This window comes from Gopherus flavomarginatus, chromosome 17 (genome assembly GCF_025201925.1).
Source record: "Gopherus flavomarginatus isolate rGopFla2 chromosome 17, rGopFla2.mat.asm, whole genome shotgun sequence".
Taxonomy (NCBI): domain Eukaryota; kingdom Metazoa; phylum Chordata; order Testudines; family Testudinidae; genus Gopherus; species Gopherus flavomarginatus.
The window spans coordinates 5,745,892-5,773,291 of NC_066633.1; the positions used below are offsets into that span (position 1 = coordinate 5,745,892).

The window sequence follows — 27,400 nt, forward strand, 5'->3', positions numbered from 1 at the left end:
TAGGAAAGAGTAACGCTATTTATTAATTAAAGAAATTTCATCTATGAATTATTCTGTTTAAATTAGAATGCAAGACAGACAAGTCTGGATAAAAACATGTTCTCTGAACATTTGGACTTATTTTAAAAAATAAATTCCTAAGTGTCAATTTAAAAAGCATTTTGTATTTTGATATAGACATAAATTAACACTGCAGAGAGATGAACAGTATGATTACTATCCTATGATAGTGGTCAGTGACCTTTTGTAAACACTAGCCAGATGCTATAACCACTGGCTAGTAAAACTGCTGTCCTAGACCTTTTGAGCAAGAAGATTGAAACATGAGGCAATATCATCATTTTACTTTCTCCGCCAATCAGATGCTGAGTTGTGTTCACAAAGCTTGTTCCTGTATTTGGATATATATTTCATTTTCAACCTACCACCTGAAAGCAAAAAAAAAAACCCCAGAACAAGTCTTCAAACCTCTACCTCTAACACTAAATCCACAAGGCTATTAACTTCAGGATGGCCATAACTACACACACTCTTATTTGAGAGGTGCCTATGCAAACAACAAAAAGATATTTTGCTTCCTCCGCTACCTTCTTCCCTCAGACCTTCTTTCATTTCCTCCCAGCCCCCCAAAAATTTGTTTCCTCTTTTCAGGAAACATGAAGCTAGAGACAGCAAGAAGTGGCACAGTGGATCGGCATTCCCCTCTACGTGCGGTTCAGCGTCTGGAAGATTCGAGAGATCTGTAGCATGACAGGTCCCGTCTCTGGATCATTCATCCACTGAGTGCTGTTTAAGGGGTTTTCAAGCATATCTTCAAAGGCTGCCGAGAGAAGGACGTAGCAAAACTCAGTTCAAGATGGTTTATTTGGCAAATATTGAGTATTTTGGATGTTTTACAAAATAAAAGGTTAGTTTAAATTGCAGCAGAAATCGCGACTTGCTTTGATCACCACAACTCGGTCAGGACAGATCTTGGGATGCGAGCCACCCACACAGAGGCCTTCTCCCCACCCACAAGCTCCCTGGCAACATAACTCCACTGGAGAAGCGCTGCCAGCTTCTTGGCTGTGGCTACTGGGGGTGACGAGAAGGAGGTAGTACAAAAGCCAGCTGTGGTACACGCTCTACCTAGGTATTCCTATGGCGCTCATCATCACAGTACCTCAATGGCTCCAGCAATGAGTTTACTCTCCCAATGCCCCTGCGAGGTAAAGCATTATCCCCATTTTACAGGTGGTGAAACTAAGGCACAGAGGCATGCCTCTAGATCGCACAGGGAGCCTGTGGTAGAGCCAGGAAGTGAACTATAATCTCCTGAGTCCCAGTCAAGCGCCTTGGCCACAAGACGATCCTTTCTTCCTGGAAAAATTCTCTGGGGCTAGAGGGGCAATAATGTGTATTATCCCACCAGCAAGCAAGCTCCTTCCTCCACCAGCCTAATCACTGCCCTCTCATCTTGGACTGGAGTCAAGGGCATGCATGCTGCCATGGAGACAGTAGACCTCAACTTCCATGGTGTATGCAGGGGAAGGGTCCCCTCCATTTGTAGATTTTGGAAGGATGACGTAGGCCCAAATGGCTAAAAATAGTTCTCTTTACCTGTGTCAAATAACACCTCTATCCCAAGATTATTCCACTTATTACTTTTGATTGTTTATTTTAACTTATTTTGCATTTCACTCAGCTTAGATGATGAACAGACAAGTCAGAGCCACTTTGTAGTTCTCATGCACTAGCACATTGCTGCAAAATTTGGGGTGCAAACACGGCAGGAAACAAGAACATTTCATTCAGTAGTTTACAGATGCTTGGGACATGGGTCTGATAGATATCTAGCTTCCCACTGAGTTAGAATGTTGAAATTTGGAACTTCCTCCCCCTCCCCCAAACAACACATGCAAAACACAAGTCTGACCTTTTCAGAAGTCACCTAAAGGTCTGTATAACAATTTACATAACAGAGTCTGGCAAACTCTGGCATAGAGGTTAATGGTCCAATTTTCCAAAGGTGATAAGCACCCACAGCTCCCAATAAAGTCAACGAGAGCTGTAGGTACTCAACACCTCTGAATGCCAGACTATAAATACTTTGCTAAGGTCACAAAGCAGGTCTCTGGCAGAACTGAGAATAAAATATAGCTCATGCTTCAACAACTAGACCATGCTTCCTGCTCTTTTGGGGAGAAGTGAGAGATTAAAAATATATTGAACTAAAGAAGGACTTTTGATCATTTTTTTTCATAACTAGGTATTTTCTAATTCAATGCAAATATTCATGTGAAAATGCATGACACTGGCAATAAGCCAAGGTATCATTAGCTACAGTACGTGCTCTGATGCTCATCCAGCTTTATACATGTGTACAATGACATTTCATTTTCTATTTTCATATCCTGAGCTGCAGCATGTAACCCTCCCTCTGAAACGAAGATGCCACTTGTTTAGAAATCAGGGTGGGCAGGTTCTGCTCCTGCATTCTTTAAAACACACAAAACTTCACAGTAAACGTAAATGTTCAAAAGATCCACTGCAAAGGAATTCATATGCAACCTATGTTTTAAAACATGCCTTTAAATAAAAAGTCGAGGTAAAACTGAGGCCAAAGATTAAGCATGTTTACATATTGCAGAAAGGCCAAATATCTTCCTACTAAATATCTCCCTGTGCGGAGTTTCCTCAGAGCAACCCACCAACCACAGATTTACATTTCAGTCTCTTTTGGGCTCCTTAGTGATGTGGCTTTCCCATCCACAGATGCTTTTCAACCAAGAAAACACAGGTGCTCTACAGGGCAAACCTCCAAAAAGGATGAAGCATGTGTCCATAGCTGTTATTTCAGCCTTGGAAGACACACACAGAAGTCCTTAGCTGGCAGCTTTCAGTTCAGTTAAACTCAGCCAACCACTGCCTTCTGAGTAATGCGCAGACTTCAATCTATAATGAACTGTACTACAGCATGCATTCTCTTCCACACTTTTTGCGGCTAAGGACCCCAGGATACCAAGCAGAGATCTACATTTTCCCTGCCAAACTCTGGCCAAGTTGGGTGCAACGAGTCTCCTAGATCCACATGGATACTCTAGCCAGCAGCCATGACATTCTAGATGGTTGCAGGTTTATATCATTGCCCTAGAGATTCAGTGTCATATCTGACAGCCCCAGGATTGTTCCCAAGTCCCTGTTGCCCACATGGCATCAGCACTACAAAGAAAGCTATCAGGCTGCACCCTCCCTCATCTATTCACGTGGCTTTATTTAAACAGAGTATTTTCTGATTGTCAGCAACTGTGGAAGCAATGCTTCTTCATCAGAAGCCAGGACAGTACTTACCTAAGAGCGTTTTAGGGTTTGTTAGCCCTAACTGTACCACTGGGTTTTCTAGGATGGCTTGAAAGAGAGGGCTAGTGGTGTCAATTCCCTTCTCTAAATCCTCTGGAGATGGCTTTCTGTCTCCCAGCAGCCATTCACACTGTAAAAGTCAGCAGGCAAGACAAGTTTATAATTAGTTCCATTAAAACGCAAGCTTGTGAGACTTCAATCCCGCATGTAAATAAGGCACAAGATAGAACATCTCAGACAAAGTTTATCATCCCTGCATGCAATTTGAAAGACTAAACCATGTATCTATTAACATGTTAACTACTATTCACTTAGGTCCTGCTCCAAGTCAACTGCAAGGCTCCCATTACTCCAGCGGGAGCTGGACTAGAGCCTGACACAGCAGTAAAAGCAATTTCCGGCTTTCAAACCCACATGAGGTGACATTCTGTAGATCACACTGGAAATCTACAGCTTGTTCCAGAACCATCATCCTCCTACACCAGAACCCTCCAGGATTCCCAAATCCAAAGTTGGAGGGCAGGCTCACTAATCTGACTGTCAGGAGCACATCTCAAAATCCCAGTGTGGTCAACTCAGCCCTTTTTCCTTCAGGAGAGGATAAAATGAGCATTCCTCTGTGTGCGTGTGTGTGTGTGTGTGTGTTGGGGGGGGTGGGGGTGGCAGGAGGTTCCTTCAGATGAGAACCTCAAAAACCAATTCCCATGTTCCTGGCCAAAGTTCTCCATCTCAACATTTCCACTCTGCAAGCAGTTCTCTCAACATTGTGCAGGATGCTGGCTATTTGCCACTCTCCAGTCCAGAAGTGACTGCTTTCCAGTGGTGTACGTAGCTAGTTTCAAAGATGCACAATATTTAATCACGTTTGCTTCAACTCCAATATCTGCCAGGACTGGAATATGAACAGCAAGGCCGTGTAAAATGGGGCGACTTTGAATTAAAAATATGACCCAGCGCCACCCGGTTCAGTGATCAAGAATTCTCAACTGATCAGATGATCATCATAGCAATTAGGAATGAAAATAACAGAGGATACTCACAGCTGCGTTTTGCTGGTTGTTGTTTACTCTGAGTGCATCTATCACTTCTTTTTCATCAAAGCCCATCTCCATCAAGGCAATGACAGCCTAAATCAGAAACACACAGCTTATGACACGCAGCATTTAGTTTGTCCATGGCAGCTAAAACACACACAAGGAATGAATCATATCCCTTCTCCTTCTGTAGGAAAGCTCTCCCTTCTCCACATACAGCAAAGGAGCAGAAGGCGATGGTCCCGGTTTTAAGAATCCTGACTGGCTTTATTAAGTCAGATTCTCCTCACTAGAGGAGCCAATGGGATTTTCTGTGTGACTGAGAGGAGAATATAGCAGAACGTATTCCCTTTTAACTGTTTTATTTCCTAAAAGGCTTTTATTGAGTGCAAACTGTTGGCAAGCAGAGATTCAAGAGATTTGGAAGGTCTACCATCAGGCTACAAGTAACCTGTTTCCAATCCAATGGCACAACCAGGCCCTGATCCATGACTGGAGTCCTTAGACACTATTGTAATAAAAGCGAATAATAATAAAATAGCAGCAGCCAAAGCCTGCTATTAAAATAAATGTCAAAATCCCACTTATGTCACCAGAAGCAGAATTTGGCTCTAAAAACGCAGGATGGGACGTGAAGCCGGAACTCCCATGTCTAACACACACTCCTTCTGTGACCATGAGCAATTCACTCATCTCCATTGCCTCTGTTTTCCCTCTCCCTCATCAGTAAGAGCACTCAGACCTACCTATCTCACTAGCGTATTGTGGGGAAAAATGTTTGCAAAGCTGTTTGAAATAAATAAAATAAAATAAATTGAGATACACCTATCTCCCAGAAGGGACCCTGAAGGGTCGTTGAGTCCAGCCCCGACTTCACTAGCAGGACCAAGTACTGATTTTTGCCCCAGATCCCTAAGTGGCCCCCTCAAGGACTGAACTCACAATCCTGGGTTTAGCAGGCCAATGCTCAAACCACTGAGCAATCCCTCCCCCAAGATAAAGAGTACTAAGTATTACTGCACTGTTCCAATGCACAGAAATGATTGAATGATCCCTCATTATAACATTGTTCCACATCAATATCCTTGGGACTCAGAGGGGGAACTGATTCCTCTCACTAGAAGCCTCTCTCTTTGCTGGTAATTTGGCAGCAGTCTCCACCCTTGCACTTCCTACTTACACGGAACATCTGGACAAACGCAACAGCACCAGTGTAAAATTATATATAAGGAAATGCAGCCCCAGCACGCAGGAGGTGAACTTCCCCATACCTAGCTCCTACACATCCAGGGCTGGCTCCAGGCACCAGCTCAGCAAGCAGGTGCTTGGGGCGGCCAAGGGGCAGGGGTAGCATGTCAAGCTCTTCGGCGGCAATTCAGCAGCGGGTCCCTTGGTCCCTCGGAGGGAAGGACCTGCCGCCAAATTGCAGCCGAAGAAGAAAGCAGTGCGGTGGAGCTGCCACCAATGACGATCGTGGCTTTTGTTTGTTTGTTTTTTTGCCGCTTGGTGCGGCAAAAACCCTGGAGCCGGCCCTGTACACATCAAACAAGCACTGGAAGAACTAGTTATTTTGCCTTTCTTGCTCTTCTCTGGTCACACCCCTTAGTTGCTTGTATCAGGACGTGTTAATGTCGGAATGCCTTCTTTTTAAATGAGGTTTTCACAGTGTTAGTTCAGTTATAGTACATGTACCATTAGCAGGCTGTGGCACTAATTTTAGATTGGGCAATGTGGCATTTAGGAGAGGGTTGTGATGGCTCAGAAGCCAGGATAGAGACTCTCTTAAGAAATAGGTTAAAGTCTAAACCACATGTCAGATGGGAGTTTGCTTTAACTCTCACATCCAGTTTTGAAAGTAACTTGTTTTGTACTGAAGGACAGAAGTTACTTGCTTTGAATCAACTTACTTCCATTCCCCCTTTACCACTATGCATTTGCAAGGTTAGATTTTGCTCTCAGTTACACAAGGACAAATTAGGTTGATCTCAGTGAGTTCCAGCTATGTAACTAAGCAGCACTTGGTTGTAGCCCATGGTTTCCTTCAGGTTCAACAGAAGTCTAGATAATTTGGTTTTCATTTCTGTATCTAGAGATGGGATAGTTTTATTCCTGTTTCCTATTTGTATGCAACTCAGAAAAGTAGAAAGGTACTTATATCTATTGGGAACCGTTATTTTAGGAAACCCAGCCACCATCTAGTCTGCCCTAGGCCAAAGGAACCCAGGATTCTATCCTAAGGGTAAAAACCTGGATCCACCCAGGGGAAAAACTCCCATTACCTTCAGTGAGGCCAGGATTTCACTCCTGTGGTTAAGGACTTCCTATACTAACTGTTCCTACAAAGCTAAATACTCCAGATGGTACGGTGCTACACAAAATGATTCCTAAACACTGATATGGAACTAGTCTACTTTTCATCACTACATTATTTCATTGCAATGTAGGCAAATTGAGATTTCATATACAGGTGACCTTCCTCATGCACAGAAAGAAAATAATTTACAGACAGACAAACTGGATCCAGGTTATTTAGTGACTGGGACATTACATGGTGCGCACAGTTGAAATATATATTGGAAGATGACAAGCGTATTTAGCTTGGTCTTTTTAAGAAGGTTAATTGCCTGTAATATTCATGATTTAGATTAGACTACTAAACAGCGGAATGAAAAAGGTAAGAAATGAGCAGGCAGAATCTGAAATGTATTGTGGAATATTAGAGAAGACGCAAGACCCAAAGGAACAACTGCAGATTTAAAGGGAAGCAGAAAGTAGAGTTTGTAAGCCAAATTCTGTTCTTAACTACGCTAGTATAAATCTAGAGTTCACTGAAGTTACTCTGAATTTCCACTGGTGCAACAGAAATGCAGCCATGCAAGTTCTGACAACACAGCCATGACGTGGTATGGAGCCAGACAACTGGGATGCTGGGGATGGGTGACAGGATTTTAAACCTTGTACTTCATGCTCTATATCCAAGGCTTGTGGTTTTCTGGCAATAAAACACATGCTGTCACGTGCATTTGCGAGTTCTAGTAATTTGATTTAGTCCTGGTGCGCATTAAATATTTAGAACTGTGTATCTGAAATTTTTAAAAAGTCTTTTTCAGACGTAAGTAATTTTACTCATGTCTTAACATTAGCTATTAAGCTGTTGATGGATCCTGTCAAAGTCTCAGGAAACCTTTAGTGGTAAAAACAGATTATCTTGAATTCTAAACAGCACCTCCTGGTGAGTTTAAGGGGAAACAATCACATAAATTGTTCTGAACAGGGATAAATTTTCTATGCATGATATTTATAATAGTTCAGATAAACAACTTGAAGAGATGTTTCACCGTCACTTCTGCAAACTCTTCAATATTCAGTTTAAATGCTCTTTTGTACTCTTCTATGGTAAGAGGCCTCAGGGCATCATAAGTAATATCCTATGGTGCTTCTTCACCAATACACACAACTACATTATTTCCTTTGGCTTTAGTGGTGGGAGCAAATCATGATTACAAACGGCGACGACAAGAGATTAGCCCCAGCACTGGGGCAGACCTAACACTGGTAATTTACATGCACCTGTGTTAGAGACTGTAGTGTATAGGTACTGGGTGGTATCCTTTTAAATATTTTAAGAGTCCTCTAAGGGTCCTTAATATCTTCTGCATTTAAAAGCCTCCAGAACCCTCCTAGAGCAGCAGTGTATATAGGTATCCACACCTGACATTTTGCATATAGTTAGTAAACATGGTTATTTGGAGTCCACTGTGTCCCCCTGGTTTCCTTCATATTACATTTGTAGGGTAAAGAGTAAAAGACAGACAAGACATACTCGTGGGTCAGGACGAAATTCTCTTTTCCTACGGATCTTCTTGAATATTTCCGTCAGCTCATCCTTGGGCTCTTCCCCATCAGCTTCCAAAATAGGACCAGCAATTGCTCCAGCAGAGGAAGCGCCTACTTCAGAGGCAGCTTCTAATGAGGTTTGACCTGGAAGCGGTGCATCAACCGTGGGGTCATCTGCGTGTTCTATCAACCATTCCATGGCCTGCGTCACTGACATACTGAGACACAAAGTTAATGGAAACCATTATGGGGAGTCAGCAAAGCTCAACAGGTATGTTCTACTCTGCAGTTCAGAGCAAGCCTCCGAGCCCAGCTAGACAGACTCCAACTAGCTTAACAGTGTGGGCACCTTGGCTCCAGCAGAGACACTGGCTAGCCACCTGAGCTCAGACCAGAGGGATCAGTTGGGCTTGAGAGCTGGAGCGGCAACATCTACACTCAAGCCAATGGAATCGGAGAGGCTTACTCCCAAGCTGCAGGGGAAACAGACTCAGTGAGTAAATCATCCTCCCACAGGTTTGGCTTTTGTTCCTAGGACTTTCAGCATCACCAGCTAGTTTGTAGCAGGATGTTCCTGAAATACTACGGACACCACAAACTGATTTCTCCTGAGCTAATAGTGAAAGGAGAGGTGAGGTGAGGTGGAGATAGAGGAAAGCCAGGGTTCAAGATGAGCTGAAGCAGCAAACTAGCATTTTTAAACATGCTTCTGCTTCCATTTCAACATAGAAAGTCACTCTTCCCCTTACAGGTCAGAAGAAACTCTCGCTTTGCAATTAACAATGTGATCTCTGCCCAAGTTTCCACAGAACCTGAAACCACAGCCCAGAGAGGTGACCTGCCCCGTTCATCTCTATTGAGTATTAATTGATACCCAGTGACTATAATTTAAAATGTCAACACTGGGAACTGTTTCACTGTCAATCAAAGCATGCAAATAAGGAGAGGAATAAGCACATCACACTTACACAATTTACCCTGAATGACAGCTCATTTTGGTGCTGGGGTGAGCACCACCCCTTCTTTCCCCCACAATTATCCCTGGAGCCCAAAAGAGCATCTCATCCCCACCAAGCAGAGCCTATGAGCTTTTGCACTCCACTGAAAAGGAGCCAAGCCCAAGGAGATCACTGTGATCATATTTTGAACCTTGGCATAATCTGCTGTGTCTCATGTCATTTTGGTATCTGAAGTAGGTGAAGCTTGAGATAGTACCACTCTCCCATTTGTGCCCTGGGGAAAGCAGAGAAAGGAAAAATCCAGAGATGGGATTGGCACAATCACACAAGTAATTTTATAACCAAAGAAGAAAGGAACAGCCCTTGATATCACTGTTTGGATGTGGGGACAGAAATGAATAATTTAAAATGGTTTTAGAAGTCAGCATGAAATGTTTCTTCTGCAGTTTAAGGATTGGGTGTGTTTTTTTCCTCTCTTTTTTTTTAAATTGAGTGTGAGAATTTAATACTCATGAATGATGCCAAATACAGAGACCCCCATTTATTCTCAGAACAAGTCCAGCAAAGTGAGCAGCAGAGTAAGGTTCTCTCACTTGACACCCACTCACCACCCATATGGACTTCTACCTTGAGCAGGGTTGTTTCCTGTGCTAGTGCTTTGTCCCATCTTGGATTAGGTGTCCCAAGAGGCAGTTTACAGCAAATGCATTATTAGCCAAATAATAATGTGCACCAGCTATTTCAGTAATTAGCAATCCTGTACACTGAGGGCTGCGTATACTCACTGGTTTAACCGAAGGGCTTTGACAGCTCGGCTCTCTGGAAACCCCATTTCTGTAAGCTGGCGCAGGGCTATTTCATCCACTCTGTCTTCCTCGTCCTCATCCAACATGGCTACAGAGAAAAAACAGATTCAGGTAAGGATTTCAAGCAAAAGTAAGTCCCTGCTCCATCTGGAAAGATGTCTGCTAAATTTAAATCCTTAGTCTTCCCTTTCCCACACTAACAAGTCAGAAAGTGAAAGAAAAACCTATTAAGTCTTCTAGTTCAACCCCGTTAGCTCAGCTAACGTTGGATTGTTCCCAGGGCTTTGTCAAGAACAGTGTTCAACGTCTCAAATGGTGGGGAGTGGGTTTCCTCAGTACCCTTAATGTTCTATTCCACTCGGGACTGAGCTTTCAAGCATTTAGACATGAGCAGTCCTTATACAAACAAGCATTGCTGCTGACTTCTATGAGACACATTAAAGAATTACTTGAGAGAGAGAGAGAGAGAGATGTGGTGGGATCAGGCCCTAACAAATCCCAGAGTCAGGAAGTTTTCCATTATAGGCACCCTACATTTTCCCTTTTCTCCATTTAATCCTAACTCTTAGGGTAGGTCTACACTAAAAAAAAGTGTGTTCTTAATGTGGGTTAAAATAGCCCTGAAGACATGGCAATTTAGGTTAGCAGTTTGAGTTCAAACCTATGGTCCTCTATAGCCTTTACCTCTAGCTGCTAACACAAGTTAAAGACAAGTTACCAAGTCTTCACTGCTATTTAACCCCAGTAAACTAACACAGATTAGCCAACTGGAGTTAAGAACACACTTTTGTTTTGTTTTGTTTTTTGCAGTGTAGACATACCCTTTTAGTGTCCTACACCCCAAACCATTCCTCACCTTCCGTATAGCTTCAGTTTGAGTGAAGTTTTCCAGTAGTTATACTGTACTAGGAATAATTTCACATTTACATGGTACCTATCATCCCAAAGTGCTTTTCAAACAAAACCCAATATACAAGGGATGAAATCCTCCCCAGTTCAATTCAATGAGAATTCTGTGGAGCTACCTGCAGCAGGGGGAGCTTCCCAGAGATGGGTCTGACCCAGTCCCAGGAGCGGTCCCTGCAAGGAAAGAGGAAATCCCGTCCCTCCCCAGCATCTGGAGACCAGCGCATGGTAAGAGGCTCCAGGCCTGCCCCTCCCCTACACTAGCCAGATTTCATGGGCGAGATTAGATTTCACAGTCCATGAATTTGGTAGGGCCTTAAGTATAGGACAGGAATAATTTTAAAAATAAGACATCAAATTGAGACTGATTAGTAAGAGGGAAGAGTGCTACCTACTGAATATCCAACAGCAATTCCTTCCTCTGCACCTGAGTATTCCTGAGGCCTTGGCTACACTGGCACTTTACAGCGCTGCAACTTTCGCGCTCAGGGGTGTGAAAAAACACCCCCCGAGCGCTGCAAGATACAGCGCTGTAAAGCCTCAGTGTAATCAGTGCCACAGCACTGGGAGAGCGGCTCCCAGCACTGCAAGCTACACCCGTAGAGGATGTGGTTTACATGCAGCACTGGGAGAGCTCTCTCCCAAGCACTGGCGCTCCGACCACACTCACACTTCAAATTTCAAGTGTAGCCATACCCTCAGAAGAGTCCCACTGATGTATTGACCTATCCCACCTCTGCTCAGCTTGGGAGATATGAGGGAATCACAGCACAAGGTGGGTATGGCTACAGGCATTTTGTAACAGGATGAATAAACATTTTGGGTACTTCTTGACAAGACTAGTCAAAACATAGCTCCACAAACACAATGAGGACACGTTCTTACCATTTGCCTTCTTAAATAGTTCAACTGCATCTGGGTTCAGTGCTAGCAATTTCTGTGCAACTTCTATAAGTGAAACTAAGATCTTCCGAAGCTCTGTCTGGAACTGCAAGAAAGGAAACTGTCAAAACATTCAGACAGGAAGCTACCAATAGCCATTGTCACTTAATACATCTATTGTTAGAGTCTCTATGCTATGCCCTTGCCCCCTGTAGAGAAAGTTGCTTCATTATGGCTTTGCTTTCACTGTGTTTAGCCTATCAAAAATAGGTTGGCATGTTTCCCATGGAGTGCTACATAGAGCAAGAATTGCCATGCAGGAAGAGTTGTTTATTTCTTCCATTGCTTTAGTCCCATAAGAAAATGACACTAGCTGAGAAAGCTTATTTCTTAATGGAAACAGTGGCCCAACTCTGTAAGGAGCTTTGTGTGGGCAGACAGAAGTCAGTGGGCCTCTGGTCAGATGCTGTGGAGTTCCTTTTAGGACTGGGGACCCCTGTTTCTATAAAGGGATGAGCTTTCCTGGCTAGTGCCATTTTCTTTCTACGACCAGCTTCTTCTGAGACTTGTCATACCGATGTGTCACGGCTTCCCTTCCTTCATCTGGAAACATTTTTAGTGTATCCCATATACAACAGGGCAAGCTGCTCACTAAACATGTTAAGTTTTCCATGCTTCATTTTAATTAATAGTAAGTACTAGGGACATTTGACTTCTCTCTCTTTTTTTTTTTTAAATAGTCAATAAATAAAATCTTGAAAAATTAACAGCACGTACTCTGCACATAGGGCTTTGCTACTTCATGCACATGGCAGTATCAAACCTGAAGAAGCAAATCACACTGTCTGCTGAACATACATTGAATACATACTCACAAGTTCCTTCAGCATTTTGAAAGCTGCACAGTGCTGAGGCATTTTTAAACTTTGAAAATAGAGACAAGAGGAAAACTAACTGCCTCAAACTCCACGTATAATCAAAAGTTTTATGCAAACAAAATGCAGTCACTTTATAAACTATTTATAAATGGAACCTTAACATAATACACCTCTACCTCGATAGAACGCTGTCCTCAGGAGCCAAAAAATCTTACTGCATTATAGGTGAAACTTATATCGAACTTGCTTTGATCCACTGGAGTGCGCAGCCCAACCCCCCTGGAGCGCTGCTTTACTGTATTATATCTGAATTCGTGTTATATCAGGTTGCGTTATATCAAGGTAGAGGTGATCATTTATTAACCCCTTAAGTATGTTAGGTATTATAAGCATATCAGCATGAGACATTATAGATGGTTATAAGCAAACTACTGACCTTTTAGATTAACATTCGATTAACCCATTTATTAAAACTTCTATTAAGTATTCATTAATTCTTTACAAATGGAACCTTAATATAACCCAGAATGCAGTAGAAACTTAGAATTAAAAAAGTTTATTTTCTGCGGGGAACCGTTTATAATCACACTGGTCTTTTAATTAAGATTTTTATTAGAATCGTGTAGGTAGCTACTAAGACAAAAGATCAGGTATGATTTTTTAAAAATTCCTTTGGTGAAAAACATGGAACAAAACAGGTAAATATTTTGTACAGGTATAGGGCAGTTTCACTATTATGACCATGTATAAGAGAATACCTTAAAACCAGGGAATGAAGATCATACTTTTCTTTAAAAACAAAAAAAAAACAAAAAACACATTCCCCCGCAATATTTCCAACCAAACTGTGCACTGCTATGCTAGTGCATTAGAATCTGAAAGGGCCTAGGCTTTATCATTCAGTGAGAAATGTAAAAAGTAAAACACAGCATAAACAGGGAAAACCTTAATTTGATTCTTAAAGTTCAGTTTTAATTTACCTATGCTACTGGTATATTAAGCACGCCCCCTGGTATTATTTTTAACCTGAGACACGGACCATACATTTTCACCTATTTCAAAAGAAATAAGCAACAGGCCCAAGTTTCAGTGAAGTCGTCAAGACAAGATTAACTAACCTATGGGTGTGACTGAGAAGGGTTAAATCAGGGAAGAAATCTAGATTTGGCATGTGAATTAAATGAGATAAAAAGCACCATACTTACATCCCTCATGTTGTGGTGGGCCACAGTGCGATCTACATTGTGAGAGGGCAGATTTGCTGTTGCTTTGAGAATAGCATCCTTATCGGGAGCTTTCTGTTCCTGCTTCCTCTAACCAAGAAAAGGAAGGATGGTCAGATTTTGTAATTTATTATCCACTGAAATACAATAATAAAAATTATGCTATAGCCGACTGATTTCATATTCTTTTGTAGGCAAACAAGTGATGTAAAGTAACTCATGACTAAGGGAATTGACTAGCAGTGCAACTGGTTAGTTGCACTAATACTTTGTAATCACAGGGCCAAATCAGACCTGCAGTGTCACATATATTTTTCATAAAAATAAATCAGTTTTCCCACATGCTCCACAAGGCCACATAGTGCTTTTCACTTAACTATCCCCATTTTGCAGATGGGGAAATTGAAGCACGGGGGGGAACTGACTCATCAAAAGTTACACAGTGGCGGGAAATAGAATCCAGGAATCTCCATTCCCAATCCCATGCTCTAACCACTACATGTTTGTAACATTATCCCATTAAAATATGCCCATATAGATCATTGTTGCAACCACTGTTATATATTTGCAGAAAATCTTGTACAAAGGTTGTCAAGTGAGGCATCCATGAAAAGGTTATGATTTGCTGGTTATAGTTATGCTATCTGGCTGCATGTATCATTTTTGTATTTGAAGTTATAATTATTGTCTCTATACTTGGATTTCCAGTATTTGCTCCTGCAGTAACGCCCACAAGGTAGCTAGCCAGCACATATTGGAGGAACTATTGAAATTGAGTGGCCCACCAAAAGAACATTTAAGTGACCCTGGACCATGGGAGATGACCATCTACATTTAATACAATTTCCTGCTGGGACTAGGTGAAATGCATGGACATGGAACTTGCCCATGTGACTCCAAACTCCATCCTGTTGCTGTAATTTTCTACACTAAGAACAATTGGATGCCCTCCACATGGCAAAAGCTATAAAAGGCCCTGGAAACATCTCCATTTGGTCTTCAATCCTGCTTCGTAGCTCTGGAGGAACTTTGCTATAAACTGAAGCTCTGAACAAAGGACTGAGTGGAACAAAGGACTGAGTGACCCATCCAAGCTGTAGATATATTCCAGAGACTTGACTTAAGCCAGCCATTTATTCCATCGCTGCTACAAGCCTGAACCAAGAAATCTGCAATTACTGTATTTGATTATTTTAACCAATTTTAACTCTCACCTTTCTTTCTTTCTATTTATAAATAAACCTTTAGATTTTTAATTCTCAGGGATTGGCATCAGCATGATTTTTGGGTAAGATCTATATATTTACCTGGGTGTGTGGCTGGTCCTTTGGGATCAGAAGAACCTTTCATTTGATGAGACTGGTTGTAAAGAACCACTCGTCTCTGAATCCAGTGTTTTTGGTGGTGATATAAGAACTGGAATGCCCAAGGAAACTGCTTTTATGAGTTCTTGTTAACCAGTGTTGTGAAACAGTTTACTTTTGTGGCTGGTTTGGTATAGCTTATGAAAGAATCACCACCAGATTTGGGTTATATTTGCCCTATTTCTCAGCAGTTTGTTCTGAATTTGGCATCCTCAGTTGTGGCCCACTGAGGCATAGTTACAGTGGCGTAGTTGGCAGGATAGGCTAACTCAGTGGCATCCCAGCATATCAGGTGACACCCCAAAGGGCTCAAACCCATCACACTGTTCCTTCCCTGCAGAGCACGCTCTTCAAATGTATCTGTCTTGTGTTCAAAATTAGTAGGGAGATGTGAGTTGTGTGAACACCTTTTGTGCCATTTAATACTGAACGTGCCACATTGTTTGTAACTACAGTATGGGGAAATACAGTGCCCAGACTAGCTCCAAATTTTCAACATACAGTCCAAAAATGGAAGGTTTGAAGTCCAAAGACACACATGCACAGAGGACATAGTGTGAGGAAGAGTGTGTGACATGCAGCACAGCAAGACCCCACAGGGGCAGTGCACAGGGAAATACAGATACCTACAGGAAGCAAATGGCAGAAGAGAAAAACAGGTTTGCACATACAAGCAGAGACCTCCAGCAATTCACAAGGACAAGCAACGGCACAGCTCAGTACATCTGCAGATGATGGCAGCTACAGCACCACCTGGGCAGAAATGTCCTTTTGGAGAATGTTGACCCACTGTAATAACAATTACATACCAAGGGGATAAAAGCAACCCACTGTTATCCCAGTTGGAGATAAAGTTCTAGCATGGGCCATTGCTTGTGCCCCAGAACTGGAAGCCAGCCCTCCAACTCCAGCCGACACACTTGTGTTAGTGGTGCTTGCTCTAATGCTCTAAAAATAGCTGTGTGGATTCTGCCCCCTGGATCTGAGCTCCCTGCTGGTGCTGCAACATCTCCACAGCTATTTTGGCTCGCTCCCAGCTCCACTGTACACAAATTCCTAGAGACTTGGTTACTGGGCCAGAGACCAGGTGTAGCTAAAGACAGAAATTAGAGCAACTAGACAACTTTCTAAAGGGCAGATCTATCTGAAGGTACAACATTGTACAACCTAAAATAGATTTATTCTGTTATTAGACATTCAAAGATCAACCTTACAGCATTTCCACAGAGCGTATCTATCCTGTTTGAGGCAAACATTACTGTTAATTTACAGTTCTAATGCTTAAGGTGTTCTCTGGGAAGTTTCAAAAGAACATAAATTAATTTCAGGAGGATTCATTTAATTTTTAATTAAATGGATGCACTTGCCTCCATAAATAAATAGGGAACACCCACAGCTATGCTTTTCCAAGTTGTTAATAAAAAGGGGAAAAATGCAGACTAGAAAAACCTACAAGTCTTCTGAACTTACTTTTTCCTCTGCTGATACTTCTGCCATTTTGGGAGGCGGAGGGGGAGCTCGCTTCTTTACCAACAACAAGACATCTAGAAAGAGAAGATACTGGAATATGTTAGAAGTAACATGCAATGGGCCACAGTCAGGCAATTTAGAACAAAAAATCTACAAACTGTAAAATGAAGGATGTCTGTTTTAGGCTAATTACTCCTATATTCCCCCTGCATGGTCCCTTGAGGACACCCACTGAGAGCTTCCAGCTCCCAGATGCACCTCTCTTAAGCAGAGACCTGTATTTCTCTCCCTGCCAACTGGGGTTTTAAAGCTGCATAGCCCCCCACCATCCGCTGTGATGACCCTGCAAGCCAGTTTGCCTGACAGACTTTGCCAGCAGCCCCAGTGCGTTGCTCTCCCCCCTCGAGGGCCATGAACAGCATAATGCCAGCAGTTACAAGGTACCACTCAGATCTTTGTGAGCTAGAACCTTTATTCATGAGGTAAAAGCATTACAGAGTAAACAAAAAACCCAATGAAATTTCCTATATGCATGCAAAAAGCTTACCAGAGGTCACCCATCAGTCTTATGGGGCCAAAATCTTCCCAACCCTTCCACAAGGGTTGGGGCCCTTGGACAGAAGGTCCTGTCCATTTGCTGGATCAGAAAGAAGGCCCAAGTCAGGTTAAATGCAGCTTTTTTATGCCCCAAACCCTTTCTTTATTGGTCTCTGAAAAACCCACTTTACACCAGTATATACCAGCCATCCCAGAGGGTGGCATCTCTTCAAAGGTGTTTCACCTAAGTCATCCCTTACTGTGTTTGGTTCCTGTAGGAGCTGTGACAACCCTCCCCACTGGAGTTGCATACAACCCCTGCCCCACAGTGATAAATACAATATAGTCCCCAGAGAGATTGCATGTGGTTGCAACATTAGTCAGATCAGAAATTGTAAAATGAAGGTTTTAATAGAAATGGAGTTTTGTTTGCATTCTTTGCACAGTTTCAGGGATTTTCCAGATTTAAACATTTTTGGATAGAAACATTCCCCTTCTCTGCTTGCAACTCATGCACTCCAGCATTATGCTAGTGCAAGCAATCCAACTGCTGCATCTCTATATTAGGGCATAAAAGTAAAAAAATTAAACTGACAATAAATCACTGAACAAAGTTAAACTGACTGGTCTATGGGTCAGGCAGAATGACATGCAAAGAGTAAAAAAAATGCTGACAAGTTAGATTTGAACAATCCTTTTAGTTGTAATCATCTGAGATATTGCTGGAACATGGCTTATTTTAATATGTGCACTTTAAAAAAAAAAATCAGACCTTTGCAGCCAAATTCCGACATCATTTAAACAATGGTTTTATCCTGGATTTATGGTTCTAATAGAATTCAGAACATGGTTCATCATTAGTTACACTTCATTGACATGTTAAACGTGCTTATCCATAGTGTTGCTCCCCGCCTCCTCCAGGAAAGGAGCCCCTTATGGCCCCAAGTCCCCTAAAATGGATTGTGCTGTTTGCGAAAGTGACAACAATTGCTCCACCGTAAAAATCCAGTAGCAATGAGTTCCCTGCCAAACCAGAGGCTGGAAAGAAAACCTTGAGCCAAACCACCTTTGGTGTTCTCTACACTGGGGATTTGCCCTAATTATAACCATGAGTAGCCAGCCACCTATACAGCTGCACCAGTACAAACCCCTAGTATACACATGCAAAGCCACTACCTGCAGTGGTGAAGATTACCCCTACTTGAAACTGAGGTGCAAATGACAGCTTAAAGCAGTTTGCTCTGCTTAGACTAGGTGTCTGCACTGGTGATTGCCCACCAATGGCTATAATTGGAGCAAATCTTCTGGACAGATAAAAGTAAGTCTGAAAGATCTCAGGTCACATCACATGCTTTCCCTTTAGGCTTTTCATACTAATATTTTGCACTTACAAAAAGAACCTTTCTTCCAAAGGTCTCAAAGCGCTTTAAATCCATTGGCTTCAGTAAGTCTCTTGTACCCCTGTGATGTAGGTCATTAATATATCAATTTACAGGAAGGGGGGGGGATGGGGAGACAGGCACGTTGAAGCCTAAATTAATGGGAGTTTCTGAAAATGTATGTGCTCAATATGAATAGAACCCAGCTACCTGACTACTCTAACCTTTAGACCCGCCTTTGTATCACATTAAGCCTTTTTGCATTTTAATTCTACAGGCTAAATACACACCTGGAGCAATTCCACTATAACCAGTGAGTTATACTAGGTATCCATTCTGATCTACATCTGCAAATCACATTATAAGCCTACAGCGCTATAAAACTAAGACGCTGAAATAAAAATCTTCAAAAACCAACATAACTCAACTATTTGACTTGGAGACCTGATCTCATAACGGTGGTTTCTTTCTTTTTTTAAAAAATCTATTATTTTTATTTACTTACAGCTAAATATTAGGGCTGTCAATGAATCAGAGTTAACTCAATTTTTTTAATCATGATTGTTTTGAGTTAATCGTGATTAATCGCAGTTTTAATGGCACTGTTAAACAATAGAACACTAACTGAATTTTATTAAATATTTTGAATGTTTTTCTACATTTTCATATATATTGTATTCCGAGTTGTAACTGAAATCAAAGCGTATATTATTTTTTATTACAAATATTGGTACTGTAAAAATGATAAAAGAAATAGTATTTTTCAATTCAACTCATACAAATGATGTAGTACAATCTCTTTGTTGTGAAAGTGCAACTTACAAAGGTAGGTTTTTTTGTTACATAACTGTACTCAAAAACAAAACAGTGCAACACTTCAGAGCTTACAAGTCCACTCAGTCCTACTTCTTTTTCAACCAATTGCTCAGACAAACAAGTTTGTTTACATTTACAGGATAATACTGCCCTCTTCTGATTTACAATGTCACCAGAAAATGAGAACAGGCATTTGCATGGCACTTTTGTACCTAGCATTTCAAAGTATTTGTGTGCCAGATATGCTAAACATTCGTATGCCCCTTCATGCTTCAGCCATCATTCCAGAGGACATGCTTCCATGCTGGTGACACTCGTTGAAAGAAAACTGCGTTAGTCAAATTTGAGACTGAACACCTTGGGGGAAATTTTTATGTCCCCTGCACTGTGTTTTACCCGCATTCTGCCATATATTTCATGTTACAGCAGTTTAAGATGACGACCCAGCACATGTTGTTCGTTTTAAGAATACTTTCACTGAAGATCTGACAAAACGCAAAGAAGGTACCAACATGAGATTTTTAAACGTAGCTACAGCATTCAGCCCAAGGTTTAAGAATCTGAAGTGTCTTCCAAAATCTGAGAGGGATGAGGTGTGGAGCGTGTTTTCAGAAGTTTTAAAAGAGCAACATTCTGATGTGGAAACTACAGAACTTAAACCACCAAAAAAGAAAATCAACCTTCTGTTCGTGGCATCTGACTCAGATAATGAAAATGAATGTGCGTCGGTCCACACTGCTTGGGATTGTTTTCCAGCAGAACCCATAATCACCATGGACGCATGTCTCCTGGAATGGTGGTTGAAACATGAAGAGACACATGAATCTTTAGCGCATCTGGCACATAAATATCTTGTGATACCGGCTACAACAGTGCCATGTGAATGCCTGTTCTCACTTTCAAGTGACACTGTAAACAAGAAGTGGGCAGCATTATCTCTTGCAAATGTAAACAAACTTGTTTGCCTGAGCGATTGGCTGAAGTAAGACTGAGTGGACTCTCAGGCGCTAAAATTTTATACAGTTTTATTTTTGAGTGCAGGTTCTTTTGTACATAATTCTACATTTGTAAGTTCAATTTTCATGATAAAGAGATTGCACTACAGTACTTGTATTAGATGAACTGAAAAATACTATTTCTTTTGGTTTTTTACAGTGCAAATGCTTGTAATAAAAAATAAACACAAAGCAAGCACTGTACACTTTGTATTCTGTGTTGTAATTGAAATCAATATATTTGAAAATGTAGAAAACATCCAAAAATATTTTAAAAATTTGTATTCTATTATTATTTAACAGCGCGATCAAACAAAATTATTTTTTTAATCACTTTACAGCCCTACCAACTATCCAAAAGCCAATTCAAAATACAAAGTATGCATGGGGTGGTATTCATAATGGTCTAATTTGTGTTTATCATCCTCAAACACAATTGCAAAGGGTAAAAGCTATGCACTGTATGAACCTATTAGACTGATCTGATTACAACTCTAGTTCCTTTATTGTTGGTATTAAAACAGATTTATAAAATAAAAACATAATTTAACCTACTGGCTCATCTACTGTGTGTATAATTCATGTTTTTATTTCTTTTAAAAAACCAACGTTGCAGCAAGCAACAAAAACATATAAGATAGTCTAAACACTTTCTATTTCCTGTACCTTTTAGCCATTTTTTCAGTGCCCTTGTCTCAGAACCCAAAATAGGCATTAAGGTCAGAACTTGGCATGCACCTCACAGTTAAATACAGTCTCATGTTACTAGGCTTACAGGCTACGATTGCATGAATGAGGTTTAATCATAGAGCTCTCCTACCTTTATCTTGAATGTTTTCCTCCAAGACCGTTTTTGTATCTGTCAGCACCTTCTCTGAAGTAGCATGGATCAATTTATGATGCGTTATGCTTTTTGGATCCTCTAAGCTCCCAGGTACACACTAGAGAAAATGATAAATACTAAGCATCAGAGGACAGGAATAATAAACCTACTGCATGAATCACTGTACCTCGTATTGAAGGGAGTTTCCACATTTGAACTGTGCCAGCATTTACCAGTCTCTTAATACGACAGTGATTCTCAAACTTTTGTACTGGTGACCCCTTTCACATAGCAAGCCTCTGAGTGTGACCCCCCTTATAAATTAAAAATACATTTTTATATATTTAACAGTACTATAAATGCTGGAGGAAAAGCGAGGTCTGGGGGGAGGCTGACAGCTAACGACACCCCATGTAATAATCTCACGAAAGACTGACAGCTCAGACAGTAGCAATTAGGCCTTCAAGTTAAAAGGCTGAAGAAAACGAACACAGACCTTTTAAAACATTCTTGCAATACTGAAGGCTGCAATTGCCGTTAGCAGGCATCTCCTTCACAAGGAGCGTTAAATGCACAGGCCTTCTGCCTAAACTAGCAATCGCTATTTGCTCACACACGATCATATGTAGGGATACTTTGCACTTCTGTTGCACCTGTCAGAGGATCTCACAGCACTTGCAAACACTAAGCACCACAAGAACTCTTTGCTGTACAGAAGAACACACAAATATAGAAGGAATTTCTGTGTCTTGCCCCAGATCCCTCAGTGGAATCAATACCAGAGTTAGCCTCAAGACTCCCTTTTGGCTGTAAGCCCCTAGACCAGACAGTGTTTTCTGTAGCTTTTCTTCTTGATCTGAGAAATATTCACAATATGTCCAGTTTTTCCTCCTAGTATTCGATATATAGAAATGCACCAACCACTAAAAACAGAAGTAGGGTACTGGATCATTTGAAGATATTTTTGCAGCATATGTCGCTGTGTTCTCATTACGAAACCAGAGACTCAAAACCCCTGGGCTTGCCGTAGAAATGCTGTCAGAAGTTAGATTATAACAGTGCCCAGCAATGCCAGCGTACTTACAAAACCTGACACAAAACCAAGGATTCTCCTCTTTCTCAGGAAAAAAAATCTGATTAGAATAAGAAAAACTGTTCCCTAGCACCCAGTATATAAGCTAAGATTGTGCATCAGGCCCACTGCACGTGTAACTTGGCAAAATTCCACTGAAATCAATGGAGCTCTGCTGATCTACACCAGCTGAGGATCTGGCCCTTTTTGTCCAGGTATCAAAGAAAGACTGCACAGGATTAAGCTTTTAGTAAGCTCAGCAAATGTAAGCATCTAGCCTCTGAACGTACGTAGTCCAGTGAAGCTTTAGAAAGGAGCTTGGCGTTTTACCCTGCTTGGCTATTTTAGCATCGTGATACAAAATACGAATCCATCCACAGCTTGAACTGGCTCATCTTCACGCAAGAATGGTTCAGTGACCCAAAGTGATAGACTCCGAGAATAACATTACATCAGTGCATCTAGAGGCTTCTCATTTGTTCCAGGGGAAATAGGGAATGTAACAGCTGAAACGTTGGAAAGGGAGAAACTAAAATCACTGAAGCCACAAGATTGATAAAGTCACTCATCTCACCCAGGCATCTCACTGAGGCCAAGCAAAACACTTACTAACCACAACCTTGAGCAAGACCTTACACAGTTGCTCACAAAAATGAAAACAGAGCTTTCTGAATGAGATTCTTTTCAATATACATTTTTATCTAAGTATTTTTACTCTGTTCTCTGCAAGTGTCTTTCCCTTCTAAAAGAAGGTATTTACCATTGACTTAATGGGTTCTTTGGTACTTTGTAAAGATTAGTATTAACGACAGGTTTAAGAATAGTAGCCGTGTTAGTCTGTATCCGCAAAAAAAACAGGAGTACTTGTGGCACCTTAGAGACTAACAAATTTATTGTAGCATAAACTTTCATGGGCTACAGCTCGCTTCATCGGATGCATGTAGTGGAAAATACAGAAGGAATATATATATATAAAGACACAGGGAATATGAAATAATGGGTGTTACTATACACACTATAAGGAGAGTGATCAGTTAAGGTGAGCTGTTGTCAGCAGGAGAGAAAAATAACTGTTTGCAGTGGTAGACAAGAAGATATTGCTGAGAGTTTGTGTGTTTTTTGCTTTCAATAAATTTTTGTTTGAAATTCTGTTTTGCTTTTCTAGTTACAGCAACAGTGTGTGGGTTGTTAAAATTGGCACTATACACCTACAACCGGATTCCAGAGCCATCTGGTTGCAGCATGCCATTGTCTTTTCCTATCATGCTACCGAACATATGGTGGACAAAGACTGACCACCTTAAGGATTTAGCTAGAGACTGATCTGGGAGGCGTCTGACCTGCAAGTAGGCTACAACCCTTTGGGATCCATCACAATGATGAAGATATTGTTCACCTCTTCAAAGTGACATATCCCCTGTGTTAGACTTGTGTACCCTACTCTTTGCTTAACATCTGCTCATAGGAATTATTCCAAAATGTCTGCACCAATTATAGTGTCATTTCCTGAACTGCCAACTTACCAACTGCTCAAGTGCAATGTAATTATGCCCACTTGTTTGTGGTTGAACAGACTTCTCAAAAAATCTCTTTAAATACTGCCAATTTCAAAACCAGAACTGGGCAAATTTGGGTCCTGAACTTGCAAGGTGTCATGTGCAGGTAGATCATGGCACCAAGCCCCTATTAAAGGTTGAGGGGCTCCTCACAGGGGCAGGCATCTTCCCACACAGAGCAGCTTGTAGGAGGGGGGGCCTTGGTTCACAGATAACTGGTGAAAAATGCTTCTCTTTTCTTGGCACAAACACTTGTGACAGAAACCCCTCCGAGAGTAAAGATAATTAGGGATAAAGAGCTGAGTACAGAATTAGTTAGGAAAAGACATCAGGATACTTAATGACAACTTTGGAGCTCAGTGACCTTTTGGAAGCTACTGGAGGGGAAAAGGGGGGAGAAATGGAATGCCTTCTTTCCTTATCCAAAGTAGGACTATGTAATGAATGTTACTTTCTACCACTCACAGCAATAGTGACTGCACGGGCTTTGGGGGACAGATTAATTAGCATCACATTAGAGGTGGCTGCATCAGTCATCTGAAGGTGCTACCAAGATTCATTACAATATGCTTGTGATCACTAGACAAGATTTTTCCATTTCCATTTTGCTTCTTCATAAGGTTATATATTATCGATAGTGGTTATGCAAATCCACACCATTACCAATAAGAAGCAGACAGAATGAGATGAAACATCCTTGCCTAGTTATCGATTGTCTTCTGCCACAACTCACATTACCTACAAGCATTTCTTCAATTAGGCTTCCTGAAAATTAAAAGGTCTTTCGGATCTGCACTTACACATGCAATCATTGTGCTACTCTGCTTGGCAATCCTCACACCACTCTTGTGCTTAATCACTGAGTTGGGCTGAATAAGGATAGCAACATGATAATTCTCCATGAGCTCTGCAGGATGTGGTAGTCCACACCTATTCTATAATGCAGAGGCACCCTAATTTTCCCAACCAAAGGTTGCACTAGTACCTTACCAAGGGCCACACCCACCCTGGATAAAATGAAGCTGTTCTCCAAATACAAATATGGCTGTGGAGACTACAGGGCCTAGCATGCTATGAGCTGAGCAGATGACCCTTTGCAACAAGTTGGAATATTGCATGCTGAGACTTGTAGCTTCCAGGGGTTCCATATTTTAAAATAAAACAGCAAGGGGACACATTATAAAATTTCTGTTTACTACATTTAGCTCACTGACCACCCTTACTAGAATGGAATCACTACACATCTAAGAAACAAAACTCTTTACTTAACGTTATTAAGCAATATAAAGTGTAAACATAATTATAGGTTTCTGGTATAACTGCTTGCTCTCACATCGTGTGTATACATCTATATATGTATATACACACACACTTTTATTACTAAGAGACACAAAGCTTCACATTTCTGTAACATTTTGAAGAGGAGAAGTGCTTTGCAAGAAAATATCCTTTACTCCTCTGAGAAATAGACAAGGACTTACTTCCCCCGCCCCATTTTCAGTTATACAGCCATTTAGCGTCAGAGTCAAGATTAGAATGCAGGAGTTCCTGGCTCAGATAACTTGAACATGCTGTCTTGGCCCAGGAATTGCATCTTCTGGGGCAAACCATGGTAATAGTCTCATGTACTGAGATCCTATAGGTTACTGTAAAAAAAAAAACAAAAACCAAAAAATGAGGAGTCTTTGTGGCACCTTAGGCCTGGACTACACTGGGGTGTGTGTGTGTGTCGATGTAAGATATGCAACTTCAGCTACGAGAATACTATAGCTGAAGTCGACGTATCTTATTTCGACTTACCTCCCATCCTCACGGCACAGAATAGACAGTCGCGGCTACTCCGTCAACTCCGCTACCGCCCCTCGCTCTGGTGGAGTTCCGGAGTCCACGGGAGCGTGTTCGGGGATCGATATATCGCATCTAGACAAGATGCAATATATCAATCCCCAACAAATCGATCGCTACCCACTGATCCGGTGGGTAGTCTGGACATACCCTTAGTGACTAACAAATTTAGTCAGTCTCTAAGGTGCCACAAGGACTCCTCGGGTGTTTTTGCTGATACAGACTAACACGACTATCACTGAAACTTACATGTTACTGTATTTGTCACATTTTACTGAAAAACAGAACAGTCATTACAAGCTTAGAATTTCAGACCAACAGACCCGCCAACAAACTGACCCATTCACTTGATGAACAACAGATCCAAACCCTGTCACCAACAAGACGTGCATGGTAAATAAGTAAACCAGAATGAAGAAACCCTCTGTTTCAGCCAAATTTCATCCAATGGCATCTTTACATACTCTCTCTTCAGTGCAATCAGTTTCCTAGAGGGCAAAGGACTGCGAGGCCTGTGAAAGTCTTAATGGATTGAAGGCAAGGAGATCATGAAACCCACATTACTGAACCAATTAAGCAGCAGTGATGTAGTAGGTAGTAATCTTCTGACAAAGTAGTACCCCACTGTCAACCTGAAAGAACGTGTAGTCATATCCCTATTCTTTGTTTGTTCTGAAAATACAGAAAACCAAGGAACAAACAAACAGTGCAGTCGCTTGTAGGCAATCATCCGAAACCACTTCAGCAACTTCTCACAAGGTGTATCTGCCAACCCATACACTATTGTGAGTATACGAGCTAGTCTAGGGGATCCCATGAATCCTAACTCCTGTAGTTAAAGGTTGTGCAGCAATTCCCACATTAACCTCATTCCCCGCCCCGAGCTGGAACAGAAAACACCCTCTATCTACGGGACATTATGGGCAGAAACATAGAAAATCTGAAATATTCACTACAAACCGCAGTATTTACCTAGGCCAGCAGGCTCAGAGGTCAAATAGTGTATGAAGCCTCAAGATTTTAATGGCACCCACTAGGCACGTACTTATTACAAGCCCCGCACCACCACCAAGGCCATGCGACAAATAACTACAGTCAGAGCGTATTTAATGGAGGACCCCCGCCCCCCAAACAGTCAAGGGAACTCTTCTTTTTTGGTGTGGGGAAAGAGGCAGAGGGCACTGTGAGCCCCCCCTCCCCCCGGCTGGCTACAGACAGTGGGGTGGATGGTGCAACTGACGCTCCCCGCCCCCCAGGCACACTCGGGACCCACTGCCAAGGCGCTGCAGACCCCCCCGCCCCCCGGCAGCCTGCAGAGGGGGTTATAAATACCCAGGGGGCCCGGCTCCCCTGCCACCGGGGGGGGGGCGGGGAGAGCGGGCCGGGCCGGGTCCCTTACGTGCTTCAAGCACCGCTCCTTGAGCTTCTCCACCGTCGTGTCCTCGGGCACCTCCTCCAGCCACTCCGCGCCCTCCACGGAGCAGACATGGAGCCTCAGCACCCGCCCGGCGAAGATCTTCTCCTCCTGCACGAACATCGCGCCCGGCCGCCCTCACCAGCCGGCGGCCATGGCTGCTGCTCCCGCGGCCGGCTGCCGGGAGGGGAGCAGGGCCCAGGCCCGGCTCCTCGCTCTGCGGCCCCCGCCTCACACACGCCCTAGGCTCCAGCGGCAGCTCCTG

General features: G+C 42.1%; 1 protein-coding gene across 1 annotated transcript; it reads right to left on the reverse strand.

Moving 5' to 3' along the window:
* Positions 1 to 27,400, reverse strand: UBAC1 (UBA domain containing 1). The gene is made up of 10 exons (XM_050926707.1): positions 27,121 to 27,400; positions 21,246 to 21,366; positions 16,699 to 16,772; positions 13,847 to 13,954; positions 11,767 to 11,869; positions 9,955 to 10,063; positions 8,197 to 8,428; positions 4,380 to 4,466; positions 3,331 to 3,469; positions 1 to 820 (listed from the first exon to the last, which is right to left on the reverse strand). The coding sequence occupies exons 1-10, from the start codon at positions 27,256 to 27,258 to the stop codon at positions 705 to 707; spliced, it is 1,227 nt and encodes a 408-aa protein (XP_050782664.1). The 5' UTR covers positions 27,259 to 27,400; the 3' UTR covers positions 1 to 704.